The 26720-nt window shown below is 41.8% G+C and overlaps 3 protein-coding genes across 3 annotated transcripts; all 3 read right to left on the bottom strand.

The window, feature by feature from the left end:
* Positions 1-8956: 8956 nt before the first annotated feature.
* On the bottom strand, positions 8957-12104 carry ccna2 (cyclin A2; the record flags this gene model as incomplete). Its single annotated transcript, XM_079228319.1, has 8 exons — positions 8957-9421; positions 9505-9638; positions 9796-9909; positions 10001-10205; positions 10310-10533; positions 10709-10815; positions 10994-11225; positions 11877-12104. The coding sequence occupies 8 exons, from the start codon at positions 12102-12104 to the stop codon at positions 9370-9372; spliced, it is 1296 nt and encodes a 431-aa protein (XP_079084445.1). The 3' UTR covers positions 8957-9369.
* A 1444-nt stretch (positions 12105-13548) lies between these two features.
* bbs7 (Bardet-Biedl syndrome 7) lies at positions 13549-20016 on the bottom strand (the record flags this gene model as incomplete). The annotated part of the gene is made up of 19 exons (XM_079228234.1): positions 13549-14051; positions 14453-14576; positions 14800-14903; positions 15010-15119; positions 15333-15497; positions 15620-15759; positions 16000-16068; positions 16402-16476; positions 16588-16780; positions 16892-16994; positions 17229-17313; positions 17767-17897; positions 18187-18294; positions 18399-18471; positions 18592-18778; positions 18874-19049; positions 19150-19212; positions 19394-19459; positions 19981-20016. The coding sequence occupies 19 exons, from the start codon at positions 20014-20016 to the stop codon at positions 13918-13920; spliced, it is 2142 nt and encodes a 713-aa protein (XP_079084360.1). The 3' UTR covers positions 13549-13917.
* Positions 20017-21418: 1402 nt separating this feature from the next.
* Positions 21419-25873, bottom strand: tmem33 (transmembrane protein 33; the record flags this gene model as incomplete). Its single annotated transcript, XM_079228609.1, has 7 exons — positions 21419-22514; positions 23210-23293; positions 23855-23988; positions 24562-24629; positions 24927-25114; positions 25226-25320; positions 25823-25873. 7 exons carry the CDS (start codon positions 25871-25873, stop codon positions 22385-22387), a joined length of 750 nt encoding a protein of 249 aa, XP_079084735.1. The 3' UTR covers positions 21419-22384.
* Between the last annotated feature and the right edge of the window lie 847 nt (positions 25874-26720).

Raw genomic sequence — 26720 nt, 5'->3', positions numbered from 1 at the left:
TGTTGTTGAGTGTGTTGTTATCGTTATTGTTGTTGTTAATGTTGTTGCTGGATGTGTTAGCCTAATAATTTTACACCTTTTTAGGCCTATTTTTTTAAATGTCTTGTTGTGGCTGAATCTGCTATCTGCTGATCTTTCAATACAATATATTGTTGGACTTATGTGTTGCTTGATTGCTGTGTTGATTGATTGCCATAGGCCTACGGTTCATGTCTAATTATATTGGGTAGGCTACCTGCTCAGCTGGCCTATTTATTAGCTTGTGAGATTCTAAATAATACCTGTCGGTCACCTTTTTGTGCCGGAGTTTGATTATAGGTGAAAAGTTGAACTACTATGCTACCATAGGCTGTAAAAAAACCCTAAAGAAAACACGTGCCCCCCCCCACCCAAAGCACCGTAAGGCCCCCCCGTAAATCAGTGCCTGGCGCCGAGCCTGTCTACATGCAGACAGCCAGTTTAGACTAATTGTGTGTAAAGTAAAACAATATTTGTCCATATTTATTTTCTATTCTTTGTAGTTGTAAATGCCAGATAACGTCTCATGACAATTCATCCAATAAAGATATTTCAGTTTAACGTTACTACATTGCTATGACAGTTTGACAGCTAACACTGGTGTCTTTGTAGAAGATGAATACTAAATGCTGTAATAAAAGAACATGTAATGAGCAATAAGGGTTGAATCATCCCAGTTAAGAAATGTGAGTTTAAATAGCTCATGAATAATTTCACTACATTTTTTTTAAACGGTATATTATTTTGTTGTATTGTGCTTTGTTTAATGATGAATGCAGGCAGGATCAAAGCTGACAGTGACGTATCAAAGTGACACTTCAAGAAAAACATCGTCATGTAGAAGAGGTCGTTCTCTTGAAAACTAATAAAAGAGATAATAAAAGAGAGACCTTTACTGAGAGACAATATTCTTCCACTTCTCCAACCTGCTCAGAGTTTGTTACACTGCTTCAGCTGAGGCTGATATTGTATTGCTTTTCTTTTTCAAATTACCATTTTCTACAGAAGCGCATTGCATTCACTGGGTAAAAAATAAATAGACCCCTTTTCTCGTAATTACGACATCCTGATCTCGTAATTACGAAAGGTGCCATACTGGCTTCCGTAATTTTCCATGGAGAACAATCTACAAGTGAGACACATTTTTACAAACGACCTGCATGACACAAAGCAGCAGCAGCCAGACTTGATTTAGGTTGTGCTTAAAGTATTTACCCCCAGAGTTCGGAGAGACGTCGTTCAAACCCAGGTTTTTTTTAATGGCCTGTAGTAATATTTGTATGGAGCAGCTATCAACATGTCATGTGCAGTGATATTCAGTATATATTTTTAAATGATTAATGCCCATGGTTTGCCCATAGTGTGTTTCCCTGTTTCTGCCTGTTCTGTTCCTGCCGGTACTCAAGTAAAGGACAATTATTTGTTACCTCTGTCTCGTGAGTTGAATGTCCGGGTAGATTTTGAGACATTTCATGTCTTTTCTGTTAAAAAAACAAGAATAATTTAAGATTTAAAATATAATAACTGCAAAATATAGAACAGATCTTATTCCTTTGAAAACTCGGTCTGAAGTCTTTCCATTCATTTTGGTCGATGAAAAAGAAATGTGGCTGCTGTGGCAAAAAATAGGTAAAGAACTTGTCCTCTGACATAATGTTTTCTGTTGGGATGTTGTGTGAGTCAGGCAAGTCCGTGTCACTGTCCTGTAATATGGGAATATTAGGTAAGCAAATGTAATTAATAACAATTTAAATTTATAGAATGGTTTGTGATCTCAGTTTCTGTTTCTGAAATCACATTACGTATTTTATGATCCAAAATGTGTATATATGACAGTCAAAGTACAACTTCAATTAATGTGTGTGAATATGTGACTAGTGCAGCCTGCATGGACCGAACAAATCTATAACCAACTGCCAATGTTTCAAATGGTGAAAGTATATTCCCATGAAAATCAAACCATTATAAAATCATCACAACAAAAACAATCTCTCAAGTATTTATTGTCTAACCTGACTGTTCACTTCATAAGGTTAAAAACATAAATAAAATAAAATACTTCTTTTGCAGGAAAATGCAAAGGTTAAAGATTAACCCTGTTTAAAGTAATGCCATTATATATTTTGTGAAATGGATAATGACAGACACCCTACATATATGCTGGCATTCTATAATGTTAATGTCAGAATATGTGTTAATACCTTTTTACTGGATGTATATATTATTTTTGCTTTGTTTTCTTGAAGCAAATTTGGACTATAATCTATATTTCGGTGTGCAACCCTATCGTACAATGACAAATACAAATCGTGTAACCTTGTTGCTAACAACTTCACAGAAATCAATATTTATAAACAACACCTCAAAAAACATCGTACATACAAAACATGCATTACTTAAATAATTGACCAGGCCTTTGAAGTCTTACATGATTATTGGCACAGCATTTTTTTTAAGTGTATATTGCAATTTTCTCAACAGTATCACTACATCTATGTTTTTATACAAACAACCACTTTACTATAACATTATTAATGACATTGTTATCACATTAAACGTCAAAATACTTACCAATGAGGAACTGATCTCACCAAATGGTCTCATCATCATTGTCTGCATCAGCTTTTGAGTAGCCCTTGACACCTGAAGTGCTAAAACACAATATTATTAGTTTCTGAAAAAGTACTTTTTCATTCTGTTATTATTGTGTTTTTTTCTTTTTTTAAACAGGCAGCTATCCTCCTGATATGTACGTGCCTCTCAGTATGACCAATCCTCTGGGAACCTTGAATATCTTGACCAAGTTTCATGGCAATCCATCCAATAGTTGTTGAGGCGCCTCACCCTGAACCAAAAGCGTTATGGTGACGGTGGACGAAAAGACAATCCGTATCGTAGATGTGGAGATGTTTCTCTTGCTCAGTGACACCTTTGAGAGCGTCTAGTCCTCTGGGCCGTGTCGACTCTGACTTCTGGAGAAACGTTTAACCCTTGTCACTCTTTTTGAAGGTCACACAAAGCAGCGGAGTGCATGCGGGTCAAGATCTTCCGTTTGTCGCAGCAGCATCCCACAGGAGAAGAGATAAGAAAGTAACTAGCATCTACCTGAGCCACAAATCACCAGTGAGGAGAGAGAGAGGACACACACCTGTTGGTAAGGACACGTACAGTTACTTTGTCCTCTCTATTGAGACTGTAAATATACTCCACTACAAGTAAAAGTCCTGTTTTCAAAAGTATTATCAGCTAGTATGAAGTGTAAAAAGTATCGTTTGTGCAGTAAAATGTTCCCCGTTAATGTTTTACTATTATATATGATGTTTCTGGAGTAATATAATGCATTCGTATTGTATTTTACTGTTGTAGATGTTTAATGTTTAATGGGAACGCCCTTATTTACTCTTGGCTATTTAGCTTAATGCATAGGAGAATTTGTTCAGTTCATAAAAAAAACCTTATCCTTCAGTTTACAAACATTTCAAATTCAAAATTACCAAATTTGGTGATACACGGTCTGAAAAACATGTGAATATGAAAAGTAACTGAAGCTGCAGACAAACGTAGTGCAGTAAAAAGACAGTATTTCCCTCAGAATCCGTTTATTTGCCAGGAATGTTTACACAAACGAGGACCGGTAAGAAGAAAAGAAAGAAAAATAGCCCTGTGGGTGACAGACTCAGTCAGTGGGGGACAAATGCAATTATTTTGTGTCAGATTGTTTGGAAGATATGTGGCTTGTGAAACATTTCCAATATTTACATTTGGTGACTATGGAGAGAAATAGTGGGTTATAATCTGTGTTCACATTCACTTCTCCCAGTAGAGTTAATAGACTCAGGACCTGTCACTGGTCTCCTAAAGGGGCGCTGCAGTGGAGAAACACTGTTAGCACCAAACACAGGACCGCTGAGGCTGATGGGAATTAGTTTTGCAATTAGTGGACGCTTCACTTGATGAACGGCCATTCATCAAAGTCAGTGCGATCAATTCCCTAGGGACCTTGAATATCCATCCATCCATCCATCCATTATCAGCCGCTTATCCGGGGTCGGGTCGCGGTGGCAGCAGGTTCAGCAGGCCGACCCAGGCTTCCCTCTCACCCGCAACACTTTCCAGCTCATTCTGGGGGACCCCGAGGCGTTCCAAGGCCAGCCGGGAGATATAATCCCTCCAGCGTGTCCTCGGTCTTCCCCGGGGTCTCCTACCAGTTGGACGTGCCTGGAAAACCTCTAATGGGAGGCGTCCAGGAGGCATCCTGACTAGATGCCCGAACCACCTCAGCTGACTCCTTTCGACACGAAGGAGCAGCGACTCGACTCCAAGCTCCCTCCTGATGTCCGAGCTCCTTACCCTATCTCTAAGGGTGAGCCCGGCCACCCTGCGGAGGAAGCTCATTTCGGCCGCTTGTATTCGAGATCTCGTTCTTTCGGTCACGACCCAGAGTTCGTGACCATAGGTGAGGGTTGGAACATAGACCGACCAGTAAATGGAGAGCTTCGCCTTCCGGCTCAGCTCCCTCTTCACCAGGACGGACCGGTACAGCGCCTGTTTTATTGCTGCAGCCGCACCGATCCGTCTGTCGATCTCCCGCTCCACCTTACCCTCACTCGTGAACAAGACCCCGAGATACTTGAACTCCTTTGCTTGGGGTAGGCAGTTTGTCCCCACCTGGAGGGAGCAATCCACCGGTTTCCGGCAGAGCACCATGGCCTCAGATTTGGAGGCGCTAACTCTCATCCCTGCCGCTTCACACTCGGCTGCAAAACGCCCCAGTGAATGCTGGAGGTCACAATCCGAGGAGGCAAACAGGACCACATCATCCGCGAACAGCAGAGAGGCGATCCCGAGACTCCCGAACCGGATCCTCTCCGCCCCCTGGCTGCGCCTAGATATCCTGTCCATGAAAGTCACGAACAGGACCGGTGATAAAGGGCAGCCCTGGCGGAGGCCAACACCCACCGGGAACGTGTCTGACTTACTACCGAGGATACGAACACAGCTCCTACTGCAGGCGTACAAAGACCGGATAGCCCGTGCCAACGGGTCCGGCACCCCATACTCCCGCAGCACCCCCCACAAAAACCCCCGAGGGACCCGGTCGAAAGCCTTCTCCAAGTCCACAAAGCACATGTAGACTGGTTGGGCAAACTCCCAGGACCCCTCCAGTAGTCTTGCAAGGGTAAAGAGCTGGTCCACTGTTCCACGACCGGGACGGAATCCGCACTGCTCGTCTTGAATCTGAGGTTCGACAAGCGGTCGGAGCCTCCCTTCCAGCACCCTGGCATAAGCTTTTCCCGGGAGGCTGAGCAGTGTGATGCCACGATAGTTTGAGCACACTCTCCGGTCCCCCTTCTTGTAGATGGGAACCACCACCCCGGTCTGCCAGTCCATGGGCACTGTTCCCGACCCCCATGCGACACTGAAAAGGCGTGTCAACCAAGACAGCCCAACAATGTCCAGCGCTTTCAGCATCTCAGGGCGGATCTCATCCACCCCTGGCGCCTTGCCACCAAGGAGCTTTTTGACTACCTTAGCGACCTCTGCCAGGGATATGGGAGAAACCACCCCAAAATCTTCCGGCGCTGCCCCCTCTCCGGGGGACATGTTAGCCGGGTTTAGGAGTTCCTCAAAGTGCTCTTTCCACCGCCCGACGATGTCCCCAGTCCGGGTCAGCAGTTCCCCCCCCCTGCTGAGAACAGCCTGGGGTAGGCCCTGCTTTCCCTTCCTGAGCCGTCGGATGGTTTGCCAGAACTTCCTTGAGGCCAACCGAAAGTCCTTCTCCATGGCCTCCCCGAACTCCTCCCATGCCCGAGTTTTAGCATCCGCGACCATCGCAGCTGCAGCCCTTCTGGCCTGCCGGTACCCGTCAGCTGCTTCAGGAGACCCCTGGGCCAGCCAGGCCCGAAAGGCCTCCTTCTTCAGTTTGACGGCTTCCCTCACCCCCGGTGTCCACCACCGGGTTCTCGGGTTGCCGCCACGACAGGCACCGATGACCTTCTGGCCACAGCTCCGAGCAGCCGCGTCCACAATAGAGGCTTTGAACATGGTCCACTCGGGTTCCATGTCCCCAGCCTCCCTCGGGATTTGTGAGAAGTTCTTCCGGAGGTGGGAGTTGAAGACCTCCCGGACAGGGTCCTCCGCCAGACGTTCCCAGTTCACCCTCACTACACGTTTGGGCTTGCCAGGTCTTTCTAGCCGACTCCCCCGCCATCTGATCCAACTCACCACCAGGTGGTGATCAGTTGACAGCTCTGCTCCTCTCTTCACCCGAGTGTCCAAGACATACGGCCGCAGATCAGATGATACGACTACAAAGTCGATCATTGATCTCCGGCCTAAGGTGTTCTGGTACCAGGTACACTTATGAGCCACCTTATGCTCGAACATGGTGTTCGTTATGGACAAACTGTGGCTAGCACAGAAGTCCAACAACAAAACACCATTCGGGTTCAGATCGGGCAAGCCGTTCCTCCCAATCACGCCCCGCCAGGTTTCTCTGTCATTGCCCACGTGAGCGTTGAAGTCTCCCAGGAGAACTATGGAGTCGGCAGGCGGCGCCCTTTCCAGGACCCCTCCCACCGACTCCAAGAAGGCCGGATACTCCGAACTGCTGTTCGGTGCATAAGCACAGACAACAGTCAGAGCCTTACTCCCTGCAACCCGTAGGCGCAGGGAGGCGACCCTCTCGTTCTCCGGGGAAAACTCCAACATAGCGGCGCTCAGCCGGGGGCTCGTGAGTATCCCCACTCCCGCCCGGCGCCTCTCACCCTGGGCAACTCCAGAAAAGGACAAAGTCCAACCCTTCTCCAGGAGCTTGGTTCCAGAGCCCATGCTGTGCGTGGAGGTGAGCCCAACTAAATCTAGCTGGTACCGCTCCACCTCCTGCACCAGCTCCGGCTCTTTCCCCGCTAGCGAGGTGACGTTCCACGTCCCTAGAGCTAGTCTATGCTGCCGGCGATCGGCTCGCCCAGGTCTCCTGCCTGGCCCGCCGCCCGGTCTGCATAGCACCCGACCCCGATAATTCTCCCCGCGGGTGGTGGGTCCACGGGGTGACTGCTGCTCCATGTTGTTTCTTCGGGCTGAGCCCGACCGGGCCCCATGGGCGAAAGCCCGGCCACCAGACGCTCGCCGACGAGCTCCCCTCCTGGGTCTGGCTCCGGGAGGGTGCCCCGGTTTCCCTTGTCCGGGCGAGGTAACTTTAGTCCGTGGGCTGCAATTCATCAGGGTTTTTTGAATCGCTCTTAGTCTGGGCTCTCCCCCGAGACCTGTTTGCCTTGGGAGACCCTACCAGGGGCTGACGCCCCGGACAACATAGCTCCCAGGATCACTGAGCCACTCAAACTCCTCCACCACGTTAAGGTGGCGATTCATTGGAGGAGCCAATATTGAATATCTCGACCAAATTTCATGGCAATCCATCCAATAGTTGTTGAGGCGCCTCACCCTGAACCAAAAGCGTTATGGTGACGGTGGATGAGAACACAATCCGTCTCGTAGATGTGGAGATGTTTCTCTTGCTCAGTGAAACCTTTGACCTGCTGGTGGCGCTATAAACAATTAGGATTCATCCTCTGGGGACCTTAACGTGTCCCATGTCTCATGACAATTCATCCAATAAAGATATTTCAGCTGAGAATATATAAGCATAATGCTTCTGCCTATACCTCTTCAGTCTCTTTTTGTATATTAGGTTGTGGCTTGACTTATTGTATGTAATGATTGACTGAATAAAACACTCAAAATAGAAAGTGGATTTCAAACTAATATTGATAACTCACTATTTTGTGAATAGACATAATATAGTGTGTGTGTGTGGGGGGGGGGGGGGGATAATGCTGTGAAAGGAACAGGCAGTGAAGTCTTTTTCTTTTCTTACATGAATCTGCAAGGCACTCCAACAAGCCTCAGTCCTGGCAGTGTTCTTGACACAACTGTCCCCATTTTTCACAACACATGCCGCAACCTCTGCTCAAAGCAGGGCTGCCTGAAAGAGATAATGGGCTGCAGCGAGGATTTCGCAGCAGCCTGTCCGCCACCAGTCCGAGGAGAATCCCCACGTACAAGCTCAGGTTCCTCGCACAAAGCCAGCCTTCCAATTTATCACGAGTGTGAGATTGCGACGCCACCGGCTGACTTTACTTCCTGTTCAGAGAAATTAATGACTGAAGTAAAGAAATGTCAATCCTTTCATTACAAATTGATAAGACAGACGAGGGGCAATCTTTGTTTGCCATGCATTCATTTAAAGTCAATTTTGTGACTCATAAAATCACAAATTTGCCTCAGAGGGCTTTACGATCTGCATATGACATCCTGTCCCACAAGCTCACATGTAATTTTAGAGTTTGAGGAAAGTGGCTTTAATAAATCATTGTTTATGGAAACTGTTACTGAGGACTTCATTGAATTAAGCAATTTCCTTGCATTGTATTAATTTCAATGCCCTTTTAGAGTTATAAAATGTAGTCTGTCCATATTTTAACACCGATTTGCTCAGCAAAGAAACGTTCGAGCAGTGTATTTTCTGCAATAGAGCATTAGTCATTAACCTCTTTATAGAGCAAATTACCAGTGAAGTATACAAGTCACTTATTTGTGCATTTAGATGGATTTTGCCACAGCTTGACATTGCAACCCTTAAGATACTTGATGTCAAACTACTCCAATTAAACCAAGCTGAACAATTTGACTGGTAAAAGTCTAGTTTTCCAAATTACAGAATGACCACTTTGTTAAAAAAAAAAAAAAAAAAAGGTTGGTTCCAGAGTCCATCTGAAGAAACCCTTTAAGGACCAAAACTGGTCCTCTGCTGCCCCCATAAAGACAGACATGAAGTCTTACTTTAAATGAATTTTATTTACAAGAGCCATTTTTACAGTGCAGATGATGCCTTGAAAAAGCTGTTTACTTCAAAGACATCAATGGAATTAGACAGCCAACTCGATTACAGACAAAAATGTACTTTAATGTGCATCCCATGAGGCCCTAAAGGTTGCATCTCTCAAGATGAACCAGCAACAACTGCCATCAACTTAACCTTTAAAAAAGTGGAACAAACTGTTCCGCTTTATGGGTTTTAGTACATCTCAAGTCTATCGGAGTTCTTGACACTGTAGATCAAAGACGAGGGTTTTGTCTGTGATTAAAAGTAAAACTGCTTGATTACCCAACTGTAGTATCTGGTATGAATGTCAGGATTGAGTATATAAAAATACCTTAAAAACTCTAAACATCGAGCGCTACTCCAAGAAGAGCAGGCCATGTCATTTAAATTGTGAAACACATCATTAAAAAAAAATCTTAATGTCTGACACTGGTACAAAACTCTACATTACAAGGGAGACAAAAAAGTTAGTTCAGCAGCAATTTAGATGGAGCGTCGAGGAGGGAAACTTCTGAGTATCTGGAAGAGAAATAAACCTCTTTAGAACACTTGCACGACTGCATACAACTAGTTAAATGATCAATTAAGAGCAGCACACTTACTTGGGTCCCTTGTACTTCTCCCGAACAGACTGCTGGGCATGCTGTGCAGCACCGAGGTAAGTTTGGTGCAGATCCTCAACACATGGCATCAGCTCTTCAAGTGAGTAGCCAGACATCTCCGTCATGGACTTGGGCTGAGGAGGAGACAACTGGAGTCATCTTGCATGTTTGCACAAGCCCACTGTTACCATTCAGGGGACATCAGACTGTCAGGCTTACAAACACCCTTTGAAAAGAAAAAAAAAAAAACCTCAAGACTCCTATATTTCCACTATTCTACCTCAAACTTACCCATGAGCCACCAGTCACAGTGTGGTTTGCCAGAGTGTAGGCTGCAGCAGCTGTATGCGATGGGAGGTACTTCAGGAAGGGATCTGAATCGACCAGACTGAGCTCCCCAAGGTACTGAAATACAAAAGCAAGTTCAGAGATTGATTTGATGCACTTTGTGTGAATATTCTTTGATATGAGGCACACTTTTAAATGCTTTGCTCACCATTGCCAGGCTCTCCACCTGTTTGTTAACCGAATGGTGAAGGAAGTACTGGGTGAGAAACTGGGTGATGGTTGGGGCGGCCAGATCAAAGGAGAGCACTTTAAGAACCAGATGCTCCATTCTCAACACCTGCTTCTTGGTGTAGGTATCATCTGTGATGTACACAAACTCTGCCACCTCTGGAGGATAGATCTCCTCAAATTTCCTGCATATGAACATTTTAAATAGTCAATTACTAAGCAAGACAGACTACTTTGAACAGGCACTTTGCAAAATGTAAGTAGCTGACTGAATATAATGGCTACATACGAAGCCAACAGCATGGCAGCAGTCCCAACCAGCTGAAGTTTCCCCCTCAGGACAGACATGGAGGAGAGGAAGCGATCGATGTAGTTTACAGCCAGATAAAGAGTCTCATTCTGAAGCTTGTATTCTTCTCCAACCTCGACCAGCCAGTCCACCAGGATGGCCCTCATGCTGTTTGTGATGTCAGGCTGCTTCTTCATGTAGCCTGCCTTGGGTCTGGTTTTTACCTGTGGAGGATCAGTGTGCAATTTAAGAAATCTACTTGCAGGCCAAGTTTTTGAACTTTAAAAACAAGTCAAGTGCATTTCTAGAAAGTCCAAGAGAAATTATAGCTGGCAAGACACGGCTGAAAGAATTGTTCAAGCGGAGATAAAGTCTGTAGCATTTTACTACATGTCTCACCTCCATGTCCCTCAGGTACGTGTGGATTTCAGCAGCATACTCTGGGACATCGTTTACGTCGACTACCTTCTCCTCCCCCTCAACCACAGACATGTCCATGGGAGAGTCTAAGGAAAGAAATAAAGTTAGCCCAAAGTGCAAATCTTGATATAAGAAAAAACACAAGTCTTAAACTGCAATTTCTATAAATAACTGCATTGTAAATTTGAGAGATTAAAGTGGCCATTTGTAGCCAAGCAGTGCAATAGAACAAATCAGATATTTTGCCAGGTATCCACAACCCACCAAAGCTGAGATCCATATCAAGGGTGGCCAGGGGCTGTCGGAGCCGTGCCACAGCATTAAATGTTTCAGAGATGGCCTTGGCTTTAACAGCATTGACCAGCTGTGGCTTCTTGATGCAGGCACCATCAGGCTCATCCACATGGATCTGGAAAGTGGGCTGCTTGGCGGAGGGGTTCTCCGAGCAGCTTTTCCCCAAGTCTTCATTTTTGCATGCTGCGGTCTGTGATGACTCCTGGAAGCAGAAGAAAAAGGTTCGTTCAGATGTCCCACAGACAGGTTACGGTTATAATTTATCAAGAGAAGAATACAAGCATAATACAAAAGGGCTGGTACAATGCATGCTGGGGAATATAATTAAATGTTCTGCGATAAAAAAAGAAATTGAACAATGAGCTTGGGCATTGAACAACGTGGTAACTTGTGGGCAACTAAATTGTGGTTTATTTTGTAAAAAGACAGGAGAAACTATTGCACAAGCGACACATTTTAAACTATAATCTACTGCACTTGTTTAACACCCCATAACTATGATCGATAGAGAAGGCGGGAGAAACTCATACACAAAACAGATCAGGCCAAATATTTGTATTACAAAACAGGTCGGAGTGCGTTTTAATTTAAGCAGTCGAATTCAGCAGTTTGAGTATAACGTGCAACACTTAATGCGATATGAAAATGGCGGACAATCTGGGTACCAGAGGGAGCTAATTTAAAGCTACATTTCAAGTTTTAAAAAGAATAAGACAAGGCAGATAAGAGTCATTTTAACTGGCAAGGTAAGTGAAATGAGTTGCCTCCAAAAACAACAATGCGCCTCCATCTTAACTACAGTTATCAGCCAACACTAGCTCGAGCCCTTTAGCACCGGTTACCCCAAACAGACCTGTTTCGTGCCGCGCTGGTTCTGAGTTTTGCTCCGCTGGTTGTTCTGCAAGGCTCCAAGGACGGTTCTGGTGCTGACGACCGCTTGTTTCGGTGGAAGGTTCTCTTGGTTATCGCTTGCAGCATTAGCAGCTCTGGGTTTCAGGGAACCCCTCAGTCTTGACAGCATATTCTCCTGGTTGTGAAGCTCGCTAGCCACGCTAGCTTGTCCTCGGTTAGCTCCAGACATGGTGCCACGCGATGAAAAGTCCAACTTGTATCCGTTTGTTTACAAAAAGGTACTACTACAGCCGAGGGACACGCTATGTAGATATATCTATATACACCCAAAGTGGGTTTAAGATGATCGCGTGTGGACGGTTATGTGGAGGCTAGCATTAGCTGCTACCTTGCTGGAGCAGGTTAAACTAAGCCGTTGATATAGCAACGACTCTTAAAACCACACAAAGCAGACACACTAAATGCCCAGTTGTGGGTACAAGTTTTACGAGATGTTGAAACGTGCTCTTAAGTTGCCATACTCGTTAGTTTCAACGTTACTACAAACCTGCAGAAGCGCCAGCTAGCCTCAGTCCATTAACATGGGAACATAACAGACATCGCTTTCTCTCAGTTCAAGTAGCCCGCGAGGATTGAAACGGACCAATCACGGGCCGGGGAGGGAGTGGCGTCGCCGGAAGTACGGGAGCCGAGAGAGCTCAATGTTCGCCTGATTACAAATTCAAACCCGGTTTGACAAATTTTTACATAAAAGTCCAAAACGTTATAACAGCTGCTGAAGAAGTACTCAAAGCTTTTATTTAGGTATTGTTACGTTAGCGATCCCACTGGAACAGGCCTGCATTCATATTAGTAGGATCAACATAATAATACTCATTGTACAGAATGGTACGTTCATTCATAATCATATGACCACCCTGGATTATTATTATGAATGCCTCAATGAAACTGGTGAGAGTATAGCTCATTTGAATTACTTTATATACTGTTGGCTGACTTAATTTATAGAAATGTATCATAATAAATTAGTTGACTTATATTTTGTATTAACAAGCTGAATCTGTACAGCAATTAAAGTTATCAAATACATGTAGTGTATTTAGTATATTCCAAAATGTAGTAGTTTAAGAGGGAAATACTCAAGTAAAGTACAAGTACCTCAAAATGGTACTTGAGTAAAATACTTAGCTACGTTCTTGGATGATGTTCATCGATGCAGACGTACAACCACATGCTGTATTGTAATTACATTTGCTCCAACCACAGGTGATTTATCACAGAAACATTGTTGGGAATACAACATACTTACTTTATACTGTAATATTAAGGCAGCATTTACATTTTGGTTCAGGAGTAAAAAGTTCTATATTTTTAGTAGCATAAAGTGGAAATACTCAAATGTACTCAAAAATACTTGCTGCAAGGCAGTATGCCACCTTATTTTTGGTTCTTGGAAGTATATATTATATATATTGCAGGTGTAATCATTTAATGAATGAGACTTAAGTGTGTGGTTTGGAAAAATAATGTCTCATGGTGTCATATGAGCTTTTCCTTCTGGTGGAATTTCATATTTTCTAAGTTGTGTTTGTTCACTATACTTTCTATCAGCCCCTTGAATGATACATATTACAAAGGTTACAAATAATCAGCAATTTTTATTTCAACGGGGAACTCACAGTGTTATGATAATCATGATATAAAAACATACATTCTCTGGCTTACGTTTGGTCACATTTGGTCAAATGTCAAACCCCAACTGAAGCTTGGTCACTAATAAAAAGAGAAACCTGTATTATCCTGGCAAACTTGTATTGGTTTATTGATTACCAACCTTGGTTTTAGATGCTATCAAAATATATTATAAATATTTAAATATTTTACACCATTTTTAGGACGAAACAAAGAGCTAAATGACAGTATAACAACATGACATTGACACTAACTACCATGTAACAAAACTGCTGTATTTACAATACAAAAATAGCACAAATAAAAACACTCAAAGACAAGTGAATAAATACCCTCTGATTGACATGACATCATGCCTCATTGAAAAAGTCTAACAGAGAATTTAAGTCATAATTATCGAGGATCTCCAACAACGAGGAAACTTTGGTTTTCACATTCTGGCCTTTAAACTTGAATTTATCGATGAAGAGGTCTGTGATCATTCCTACAGGAAAAAACAAAACAAAACAAGTTACCACCAGTCAACAAGCTCTTCTTCACAATGTCAGGCTCATGTAGTAGAACTTTACTTTTGGGTAACAGTACTGTAAAAAATATTGTTGTTTTATGTGAACATATACCAGACTGTATTCATGTATACATGTGTACACGTAACTCGAGACTTGTTTGACACTTTCCTGAATATTTTTATGCAAAGTCGGTTTTATCTTTTCATCGATTTTCTTATATTAATTATGACTTTTGATATCTAAAAGGGGAGGTATTTTTATAAGCCATTTTTTACTTTTAACCTCTCCTGCACCTCTTTAACCTCTTTCTGAAATTCTTTCTCCTTTGTCTTTTTTGTTTACGTGTATATGTGCAAATAAAGAAACAATGCTGCACCATAAAGCCTCTCGAGGTGCGCTGGCTGCTTCTTGTACTCCTCGAGCAGATTAGCGGACTCATCCAAGATGTTGCGATACTCTGGGATGAGGAAGTCGGCGTTCCCCTCATGAACCTGAAGTTCCTGCCAATCAAGGGAATTAGAGAGGAAGTGAGGTGGAGGAAAGTATGTAATAAACAAAATAATTTCCAAAGAAGCTGTTCAACAGCCCTAAAAAAGAAACGGGTTAGAACTTGAAGTGTTGAACCAAAAGGTAGGTTCGTGGACACAGTGAATGCATTGAAAGACAAAATTACTCTTCGGGGTGGATTTTTCCTTTAAGACGACCTATTTAACAATTACGTACTTTGAGTGCATCGGTAAGCTGAACTTTTCTAGCCAACACCAACTGGTACTCCAGTTTTGGATGTATCATCTTCAGAGTGTGGCTCACAGAGTCATCATTGATATCTGGAAGTTTAACAAAACAAATAACACAGTTATACACAGTTTAACTGAATGTTTCTGTCAGCTAAAAATCACTAAAAATGAATAATAATAATAATTCTTCACTCACCATATGAAATGTTCAGATTGATTTTTCTCTTGGTGGCTTCTTTAGAAAGAACATCATTCAGTATGGAGATGGTAGAGATGTTGTCTGACTTGAAGTGACCTTCACCTTTGCTAAAATGACAAATACAGAAAAACGCATTTGATTCCAAATAGAGTATCACACAGATCCCAGTCAAATCAGTGGAAATAAAAAATAAAATACAAATAGTATATTTCTAGGGGCATCAGAAAGGTTATACAATGTCACAACCCCATGTCAGTTACGTCATAATCCCTAAACATGTAACTTTTAGAAGACCCATTCTACTCTGGGCTTGTATTTACCAGTAGGTGGCTTCAAGCTGTGTACCAAGAAACGTGTTATGGAAATGAAAAGTGATGCCCTCTCCTGCTGGTGTTTTGTCAGGCACCTCTGGCAGACAGAAGACCACCCAGGAGTGGATCTCAGCGAAACTGAACTGTCCCACCAGACTGAGCCGGTTCATGGGCCTGTGTGGCAGACAGAGGGACAAATAAGATGTATATTTTGTAAGGTTGATATCATGGGTAAACAACTGATAGATGATAACAATGTCACATCAAGCTAATATTCTTTAGTTGGAGTCGTTTACCTTTCTTGGTCTATGCTGTGTATCCGCTGGTGGAGGGACAGAGGTTTGATCTGGTACTGGCGGACCTGGCATGTCTTGGGTTGCAGTCTGGGGGTAATGTAAGCCTGCAGGGTCCCATACTGTCCCTCGATGGACCTCACCTAGAACAGTTATTATGGATGGAACGCATTATTTTTCCTGAGGTGGTTCATCGAATAGTTTAAGCAAATGCAACAGGTGGCTATTTTCGAATATACAACAGGAATGGATCTATTTTGGGTGAAGTGATCGATGTAATGAGCACGAGACACAGCTCAGAACTGTCTGTGAGACTCATAATTACACAAAGGACAGGCCCATGAAAGAAAGGAAGGCTTTTCGTGAAGGAGTGCAAGTGTTACCTTGAGCTCAAGTCTGGTAGTGTTGGCCTGACATCTGTACGTGGCCAGGAGGAAGTTCCCGTTAGGCTGCTGGAGACAGAATAAGAGTGTCAGGCCTCTGAGAGCAGCAGCAAGTTTATGACCTTTATTATTATTAATAATAACTTTATTTATATAGCACCTTTAAAAACAAAGTTTACAAAGTGCTCTACAGAGAAGCAAAGCATAGTCATAACTTAAATACCGGTAAACAAAAAAGGACCATACCATAAAGGCAATGAATACAACAAAAGAACTGTATAATAGATCATAAAAGGACATAAAAGAACAACATCACTTAAAAGCAATTCTATAAAAATGGGTTTTAAGAACTGATTTAAAAGAAGCATGTTATCTTGTGTAGAAAGAGTTTAAACAGCTCACCTCTGAATCACATTCACTGAAACTGACAACAGCCGAGTTCTTATCCACATCCAGCAGGTCTATTGGGACGTCGCTCTGCATAGGAGATTCATCTTTAAGTTACATTTTGCTTGTTTCCGCCTCCGACAGGGAGTCAAGGGCATAGCCAGAGGTTATAACGACATGGGGTTATAATAATGAGCAGACCTGCAGCAGCAGATTGTCGATGGCAGTCTGCACCTCCAGAGTGAGGCTGTAGCTGGCATCGTCCTGGCTGAGGGTGAACTTGTCATTGATGCTGAAGACGGGCACAGCGGAGACGGCTATGCTCGACTGAGAGGTCTGCTGGTACTGCTCTCGGCCCTGCAGGACTTTGACCTGCAGCTGCTCCAGCTCCGCCCTGGGAGGGAACAATACGATTATAAACCATTACATGGGAAGTCAAACGCATCAAAAAGCATAAGATTAAGAAGCAATGAGAAACGGAGGCACTTTTTTATTTTGCTGGTACCTGAGGGCTTCTACTTTGGACTGGATCTCCTTACTCATTCGGACCTCGTCTCCGGGGCCGGCCTCAGCCTTCTGGGGCTCAGTGGTCAAACCAGTCACCCATCCTGAAAGAGGCAACGACAAGACAGTAAAGCAGAATATGCTCTGCATATCAGATCTCCTTCAACTACTATACATTAACTGTACATGTCAAACAGTCAGAAATTACTGTACATCTCTTAATGAATTCAAAGTATTGCAGATATACTGGCTGAACAACAGACATGTTTTCTTGAGTGTGAGGACATTTGTGAATATTAGCTACATAGTTCTTATTTTTATATATGTTTTCATCCAACCTGTGTAAGTGGCAGTCAAGACCTCATCATAAGACTCCTTCCCCACGCAGCCACCCTGGATGGAGGTCACACTCTCTGACAACACCTGAAGTCAGAAAAACACAAGACAATTTGGCCATCAATGATGAGCATCAATGATATAATAAAAAACAACAATAGACACAAGTATCTAAGAAAAGGCCAGTAAGATATTTATACACAGGGAAAAATATAACTACCGTAATATTATGTATTCTTTAAAAATGTAAGCTATTGCTACATACTACTTTTAAAAGAGACACTGACTTGAATAGATCTGGGTATGAAAAAGCAACTGACACATCAGCTGTTTCAAATCAAACTGAACAGTAAGTGTGACTGCAGCATAGTAGAGGTGCATGGGACTGACAGAACAAAAATCCTAATATGTGGTTAAACATTACAATATTTAAAATTCTAATTTCAAAAGCACAAATTGGAGTCAATGGAGATGAAATTTGGAGGGAATAAATTGATAAAAGATGAGTGCTAAGAGAAGATGCTATAGGCATAAACTTACATGCTCAAAGCGTAATGTGGGCTCACTGGCGCTGTCGAAACCAAAGACCTCAACCGTCCCATCGTCTCTGCCCACCAGGATGTCATTCACGCCGTCTCCCATGATGTCATAAGTGTCGATGCAAAGAATTCCTGATGGGAGACAGGAAAGTGTAAATAAATCACGTTGGATCATCCTTAAAACAGCCAAACCTGTTTGAAAAACAGTTCTTATCAACATCATCAATACCACACAATATTGTATCCTTGTAAAAATAAAAACATAAAAAAGATTAATTGTGGAGGAACCGTTATTGTTTCCCTACCTCCTAAGAGTTAATATTCATATGATGTGGAAAGTAGTTGGTATTAAACATGGAAGTGATTCGTAGTGAAATGGATAAACCCGCAAAACCCGGCTGTGATTATGGACAAAACATACCTCCTTTCTTTTTGTCGTTGTCAATCTCCCATTTAAGCGCAGCTGCGCTCTCACCGATCTGCACCAATCCTATTTTGCCATCGGTAGTTCCGTAGAGGATTTCCTCATCTATAGAAAAATCAGTGACGCTGTATGAGATCTGTTTCATATAAATCAGTCTTGTGTTTTTATTGTTCTAGTACACACACACACACACAGGAGGGTCAACTTGCCTCCATCTTTATTGTATAGTTCCAAGACAGATGGCGGGCCAGGGACTTCAACGTCATAGGCAAGCTCTGATCCCTACAGGATGAAAAAACAACAACAACAACACATATAGTTATGAATATTATCTAATTGTTTGAGAAAAAGAAAAAAAAGAGATGTATCAAAATCAGAACAGCAAATGTAATCTTGGTCTACCTGTAAGACTCTGAGAACCCGATCTTGGCACGCCAGGACCGGGACAGGGCGAGTCATGTTTTCTGAAGACAAACACGTGATATCATTGATTTTGTCTCCAGAGAGGTAGTAGTGTTGGTCCTTGCAGTCACAGTAGTGGTTGAAGATGTAACTCGCACACACAAAGAGGTCAGCGCCTAAGACATGCCTGGGAAAGAGATAACCAACAGTAAAACTCACACTGTTCTGCACCAGTCAATATACCGGTGTAAGTCAACCAAAAAGGGGAGAGGCGGTTCCTACATGGCGTTAATGCTTTCAGTGAGGTTGGCTTCGAATGTGAGGAACTGTTTGCCTTTCTTGGTGAATCCTCGGACCTGAGAACCAGAACAAACAAAAATCTTCTCCTGTGGCGTTCCCGCAGCTCCTCCGAGGTCCATTCTGGATATTTTCTGCCCTGGCAGTGTTTTAAACACAGGCTGAAACGGAGGAGTTAGATCCCTTAACATTAGAAACTAAAAATGCAACACATTAGGCTACAACTGTCAGTATGATAAAGAAAGAGGAGTCTTGACTCACCACTGCTTCTCCCTTCTTCATCCCAAAACATGTCAGAATACCATCATGATCAGCAATAGCAACCTAAGACAAGATAAGATAAGAGAATCCTTTATTAGTCCTGCAGCAGGAAATTTGCGGATTTTACAAAGAGACAACAACCAAGAAGCTGTAGAATGAAACACTTTAATTAAATCACTGCTGCAAACTCCAATAACTTCAGGCCCACGGAGAAGCACAAACTCTCTGATAGATTAATTAATACCTTTTGAGTTGCCTTCTTTCCCAATGCTGGAAGCAGCCTCATAGTTTTCTGGGATGTCACACCAACCTGTAAGAAAAAAGCAGAATAACCTTTGTTTATTGACAAAGTTATAAACGTTTCTCGAAGGAAACACCGTGGAAAACATTGCAAAAATTAAAGGATTTCTAAACAAGACACAATTAAATGTGTTAATATTTTTCAGCAGGCTAAACTACTATAATGTGTCTTCACAGGACAATTTTTTTACCACTTACTTTTCTTTAAGGCACTACATAAAGTGCATCGATGCAAGTGCATTTGATTTCACCCTTCTGAAACTGTCGGTTCATTTAAACCAGGGCGTAAAACATTATTGTTTATTGCGACTTTCCAGTAAATAAGATGCTGGTTGCTTTCTTTTGTTTCGCATTTTGAATGCAATGTATTTTAACTATTGATAACAATATTGTAATAACACGAAACCAAGCAATAACTATACAATAACGTTAGGCAATGCAGATAGCAAAGGTATAACTGTAGAACTGACTACAGAGAAGCTTAACAGACCTGGTGACAGCCGGAGACATCTACAAATACTCTGGTGTTACCTGAATGTAATCAACTCGATTGAGGTGGATTTCCATCTTCTTTCTCCTCTGGGTGTTTTATCTTAAAACATACAAAAGCAAAAAAGTAACGTTAAATCTCCCGAGCGACGTCAGGTCATCCAGTCCTCATACTCAGTCCATATAATGTCGTTCCCAACGTGTTGAAGACCAAAGTAACGAAGAGAGTCCGAAGATTATCCAAAGCGAGGAGATTAGCTCGCCGTGCTAACGTTAGCTCGCAGGCTAATTGGCTTAAACACGATTTATTCTCCACTTTGTTTGAAAACATATAATCTTTAACTGAAACTACAGAGTAACAGCAAAACCAAAACCGTTCGCGGTTTGTACGCGTTGTTAAATCAACCAGGAACCTTATTTTTAACGAGAATACCAAGTAGCGTTGGTCTCAAAACACTTCAGTACCAGATCAACGCAGCAACCGTTGTCAACGGCAACGCTGCATCAGTTAACAAGCCGTAACACCATTGGATGAGAGTGAATGGGATTTGTATCCGGGTCCTGATTGGTTGGCTAGTCTACGTTGACTGAGATCGTAGCCGTGTCCTGATTGGTTGGCTAGTCCATGGAGAATGAGCTCGTAGCCGTGACCTGATTGGTTGGCAAGTCTATAGCGAATGAGATCGTGTACAGTGGCCACTTGATTAGGGACACCCATGGCTCCGGTACACCTGTACAATCTAATGTAATTCAATATAACAGCTCTGCCATCTGCTTTAACATTGTTCAGTTTTTGATGATGTGTGAATATACATACATGTATTGTTTTTAAAATATCATTAATATAATAATATATATATACATATATATATATATGTATATATATATATTATAATATAATATACTATATATATATACACTATAAACATATTGAATCATTGGTCATAGTTAAACATGGTCTTAGACAGGACTCTAATTCTTTACCCCTCCCTCTAATCACAAGGATGAGGTGAGCAGAGTATTAGTACCATCACCACTAACTGACCTCAATGCTAAAACATATTTAATTAACATGGCAGTGTCACAAACACTTGCGCATTATGGGTAACACAAAAGTAGACTTTATCGTAGTTGTATTGGAGATTGAAGTTTGCACAGGTGTACCGACTCCAGCGGCCGAGGTGTATATTGCACCTAAATGCATGCAAAATGTGATATGGGCTTCACATTATTCTATAACATAATTAAAGCAAACAAAATATTTTAACAAATACATTCACTGATGAAAGATGGAACTGAAAGTTGGTATAGTTAGCTTAAAAAAACCTTCCTCGCCGAGTAGATATTTATATACACATTGTTTGTCAGCATATATCTATGCAGCTCATATCCATGGATGGTGAAATGGGTTATTAGTTTAAGATGTGTTAATTGCAGTAATCGAAACCAAATTATAAGCTCAAACCGTATTCTATTCTTTAATATTTTATTGGTTTAATTAAGAGATCCTTTTATTCTCGTCATAAAAATGTAGTTTGTCTGTAGGCAAATAAACACACTTAACATGGCAGAAAAAAAACAAGAAACGAGAACATGCAATAAGCATGAAAACTACATAGCAACAAATAGATGAAGCAACAGCTTTCAAACTGATAAACAAGGGAACTATGCATTCAAAACATCAGGCATTGTGCAACTCTTTTCAAATATTAAGCCTACAGCAAAATGTCTGGTACCTTAAAACAGTCTATAAAATACAGCAGATATCTTGTTTCTCAATTCAACGGCTATTTTGACATCATACATACATATATTTTGTAAGTTGTTAAAAGAGTTGGTTGATGGCATTGATAGAACACATTTTAATTTAGGCAGTTAGACAAATCAGAACACTGGATGCTTTGCACATAAAAAAGAAAGAAAATTGGACCACATAGAAACTGCAAACAAACCCCAACCTCCAGTCTAAGGACAACATAATCATGTTAAAAAAAGAGAACATTTTTTTTTTATTATGTATAAGCACATTTCATTTAAGTTACTAATCTCAGAATGTTAATGTTTCATCATAGAATAAGTGATTTTCATGAATAAATAAGGACATAAAAAGGAGAAAATAACAACAGCCGGTACAGACAGATCACAGTTGATGTCTACTGTGCTGCATTCAGTGAACGTAACAAACTGAGGGGTGTCCACCGCTCGAATGAGGTCACATTAAGAAGATGGGAAAAGAAACATCACCATGAGACTTCAGTGCATTACTGGCTGCTCTTCAACCGTACTTAGTTATACAGAGAAGTTGGAGCAGAGGCTGTAAAGTTGACATTCAAAAAAACGTTCCTTCCGTTGATGGCAATGTCTGTCCTCATCAAAGTTTAAGTCACATCTTAAATGGTGGAAAAACCAAAACGGAACGAAAACAAAACTTCTACGTAGTTTAAAATCAGACCCCCGTGGGGGCGAGGCGGCTGATCAAGGCGATGCTGCTGAAGCACATCTTCCTGAAGAAGGCAGGGCACACGGGCTTCATGATAAAGTGCTCCAGGAGAATTCGCAGCTCTGTGAACAAGGTGCTGGGGTGGAAACAGATTTGTTTAATATTCAACTCTGACAGCCTGGGGGCGGTCATTCTAAGGTTTTTACATTTGTGAACATGAGGCCACTGTTTTACTTTCTGATGAAATAAACACGTTTATAACATTTGTCCATTTCTAATCAAACTATTGTGCTTAGGAACAACTTTAAACTGCAACAACTTTCTTTTGTTGTCCTGCAGAGTGTAGCTTCTAATACAACATAACATTATTATGCTGGATGACAATATATTAATGTCTGACTAATACTGGATTTGACAGGACATACAGTGCACTCTTGTGGACAAACAATCTAACTGCAACATTGTTTATGGATTACCTCAAACATATGACATTTCTGTACCGAAAAGTCTCTTTGGCCTAAATATGCTGATCCTGCTCGACTGATAATATCTGTGTTGCTAAATTATCGCCGAAATGCATACAAGGTACAAACATTCCAATGGCTGCAAGCATGCCATTTTAATTTAGGTTTGCAATCAAATATATCCAGAATGAATCTTTAGTGTCAAACGATAAATATCTCAGGTAGACAGCAGCCAAAAACTTTGAGAGTTATACAGAAACGTTCAGGGTTTCTTCACTCCAGATTCAGCAATAATGTTTGTAATGTATGTAATAATGATATAAATACCATGCTTCGTTACAAATTATTATATTAGTCATCAGCTTACCGGCAGTATGGGTTTCTTCTGGATGTGTAGCGGAGAGTGAGGAATCGGTAGTAAATGAAAGGCAGCAGCAAGCTTCCCTGGCCACTGTCAAAGGATACAAGTAACAACTGACGTTACTTGTATTAATGCTATAACATTAATAACAAACGCCATTTGCTTAGTACTTTTTCAAACTAATGCAATCCAATGGCTATCTGGTCTCTTTACTGTAAAGAGACCAGATAGTAGTCCAACTTGTCGGAAATTGTGCCTGTGAAAATGACGAGTCAGGCTACTATTGAAGCTGACGTGTACTGATAGTTGAGACAATTCAATAAAACTGATGTATCTGGTGAATTTGATAAACTGGGATTAAATATATAAAAATCTAGAAGGGAAATTTTGTGCATCTTTTAACATGTTGGACAACACGGAAAACTGGTCTGTTTTGCTCCTTATAATCTCTCCCAAGTATTTTTGGCAACAATAGATCAGTAAACTGATGGATAAGCAGAAAACTGTCTCAGAACACAAATCGGTACTTCTACCATAACGTCATCCAGCGGCAGATAGTGGTCGATAATGTAATGACATTCCAATGCAATAAAGAAAATATTATAGTTAGGATCTACAATAAAAAACAAAAACAGAAACAAGTGCCCTTACCTGAAGAGCATAAAAGCTGTGGCTGGCATCAAGAAGATCTCATTGCAGGCGATGAACTTCAGGATGTTCTGCTGATTGGATGTAAGTTTGTCCAGGAGGTTTCTGATGAACATCAGGCTGCTGGGGCCCAAAGACTGCAAAGAAAGACGAGAACATCAGAAGCAGACGAGACAACAAAGCGGCAGTTAGTCAAAGTATTCAGTGAGGCGCAGAGTATTCATGATATGCTGATACAGAGAAGTAAATGTAAAAGGTAGTCACATTATCGACCATGATTTTTATTTGATTTTTTTTAAATCCAAGTGAAATGGGAGTTGGAGCATCTTGAGCTTCTGTTAGGGTTTCAAATTTGCGACGACTCGTCCTATCCTCGGAGGCATTTAAAAAAAAAAGTGTGTGGATTGTAGCAGCTAACAGAGTAATATAGAGAGAGATAGAAAGAGATGATTAGATGAACGTTTTGCTGGCGGTTGAGCTCAGGAAGCTGCAGAGACACAGAGCCGGTTGAAAATCTGCAAAGTTTCCCTCTCAACTATTCCTTGTCCGCCTCCTGCATCTACAAACAGGTGTATGTGTGCATGTGTGTTGAGCCAACTGTTTCTGTTTCACTTTGACACATATCACAGTACAGAAGCTAACAGACGCTCTAACGTCAGTTTCACTTTCATTAATAATGTCAGAGCGGATGACTACTGCTTCATACTCACATCAAGGACTTTCTTTGTGTAGGTGGTTGCGTGAAGCACAGAGAAGAGGAAGACTGGGAAGATGCTCACTGGACACAAGTGTTAAGGATCAACATAAAAAGATAGAGAACCCCCCCCCCCCACACACACACACACACACACACACACACACACACACACACACACACACGATAATTTGGTGCAGTTTTTAGAGTTGCATATTTTTGGATAATTATATGTTTTAATGATAAAAACATGGGACCATAATGATCAGAACCACTGACCGCACAGAGTGCATCCATGTTACAAAACAGATGTGCTTTTTTTTATTTCAAAGAGATATACATCCATTTGTCTTTTCCCAATATTTGTAGGTGAAAGGATACTCGTGATGGGGTAGGAGTTGACCAGGATGAGTGAGTAGAGCAAGTAATGGCAGCTATCCTCCTGGAGAGCCTGGGCCAGGAAAGCTCTGCTCAGCTGAAAGCGTGGAAGCCTTTGATGCAAGCGTAGGGCACTGGTAAGGGCGTTCGCTAACAAGGCTCGCTGATAGAAGTTAGCTGCTGCATAGGGTCTGAAATACACAAGCGGTCACAAATATTCAAACATTCATTCAGGCTGGGAGAAAGGACAGTAGGGTGAACGCAGTGTGTTGATGATGTGCACCGTCACTGATCATACTCACCCCAAAATTGGAAGAATAAACATTACGGAGCAGTAAACTGTGAAGAGTCGTGAAAGCCACATCGCAGTTTCCAGCTTGTTACTCATTAAAAATTGCTGTGTGGGGAAGAAATATAGTTTTAGGCTCAAAAGTTGAAGAAAATGCAATGCAAAAAAATTATGATATACAACATCATGAGTGGAGGGTGTACAGTGTTAACTGTGCTATTGTTTGAGGCAAAATGCAGGGACATCATCATGATAGGATGGGTCAGCTGTTCACTCATGTAGACCGACTACTGATTTGCTGAAATAAAGCGATTATTTAATTGGTGGCCAATTGCACAGTATAAAGCACTGCTCTGAAATAAATACCCCCTTTGAGAAACTTGTGATGTCTAATGTATGATGAAACTGCTCCAATTAAACTCTGTATACTGAGGTTTCTGCAATGTTTGGATGACTCTTTGTGTCAGGATTAGGGTCTATTTTCTCAGAAACCACAAGAAGACGTTACACTAATGTTTATGTCGGCGGAGTAGTATTCCTCATGACGAGTATCTTACAAGGTGAGAAATAGTTGGTAGGTGTAAGTGTGTGGATCAAACAGCCAACTTACCAGAGGCCCGAGCTGGGGAGGAGGAGGACTTTGTGGGTTTGTGTCAGCCATCTTTGGGAGTGTGGGTTGCTCTATTGGGGAAACAATTACACCATGACGCAATCTGACAACTAATAATAACAGGAATCCCAAGTAGCTACTTAAAACTGTCCTAGGCTGCTGCAAGGAAAGATGGTTTTCTTTGTCAATTAGTCAGACAATTATCTTTCCGCCAGGAAACATTAAAAACCATCGATCCCCAAAGGGACATACTCAAATTGATTGTTTGTCTGACAAACAAACAAGTGCACAACTTTCAGATATCCAGCTGTATGTCAAAGAGAAGCAGTGACTCCACAGTTAAGCAGCTGGAATGAGATCATGTTTGGCTTTTTGTTTCACAAAATGACAACTATTCTTCAAAAATAGTTGCCAGTTACTTTTCTGTCAATAAACAAATCATTGTCAATCTATATGCATGGCAGTGATGAAATATACATTTGACTCAAGTACTTGAGTCTTTTCTACATACCAGCATGTAGCTAGCTACTGTCACTCCAATAACTGGTTACATTTAAGAGTGGAATATTGCACTTTACTATATGTATTTTACAGCTTGAATACACTACTCTACAAATCAAATATGTTTTGATAAACAAGACACATGACCAGTTACTACATACTAGCCTGTCATGTAGCTTTGCTCGGCTACGCTGACCCGACTAGCCGTCTCTTGATTGGGTGAGTAATGGCGAACGTTACTTAGAATACACGGAGCACCGTTGCGAACCGTGGACCGACGCACCGACCAGTACAGACCAACATCTGTAAACCATCAGTCAGGACTTCATTCGGTGGTTTATTAACGCTAACGTGACTACGGCTAACGTTAGCAGGTGTCTCTAGAATGTTCTCCGTT

This window comes from Taurulus bubalis (assembly GCF_910589615.1).
Source record: "Taurulus bubalis genome assembly, chromosome: 13".
NCBI classification, from domain to species: Eukaryota; Metazoa; Chordata; class Actinopteri; order Perciformes; family Cottidae; genus Taurulus; species Taurulus bubalis.
Note: the sequence above shows the minus strand (reverse complement) of the source record. Positions and strands in the feature narration are given on the sequence as shown.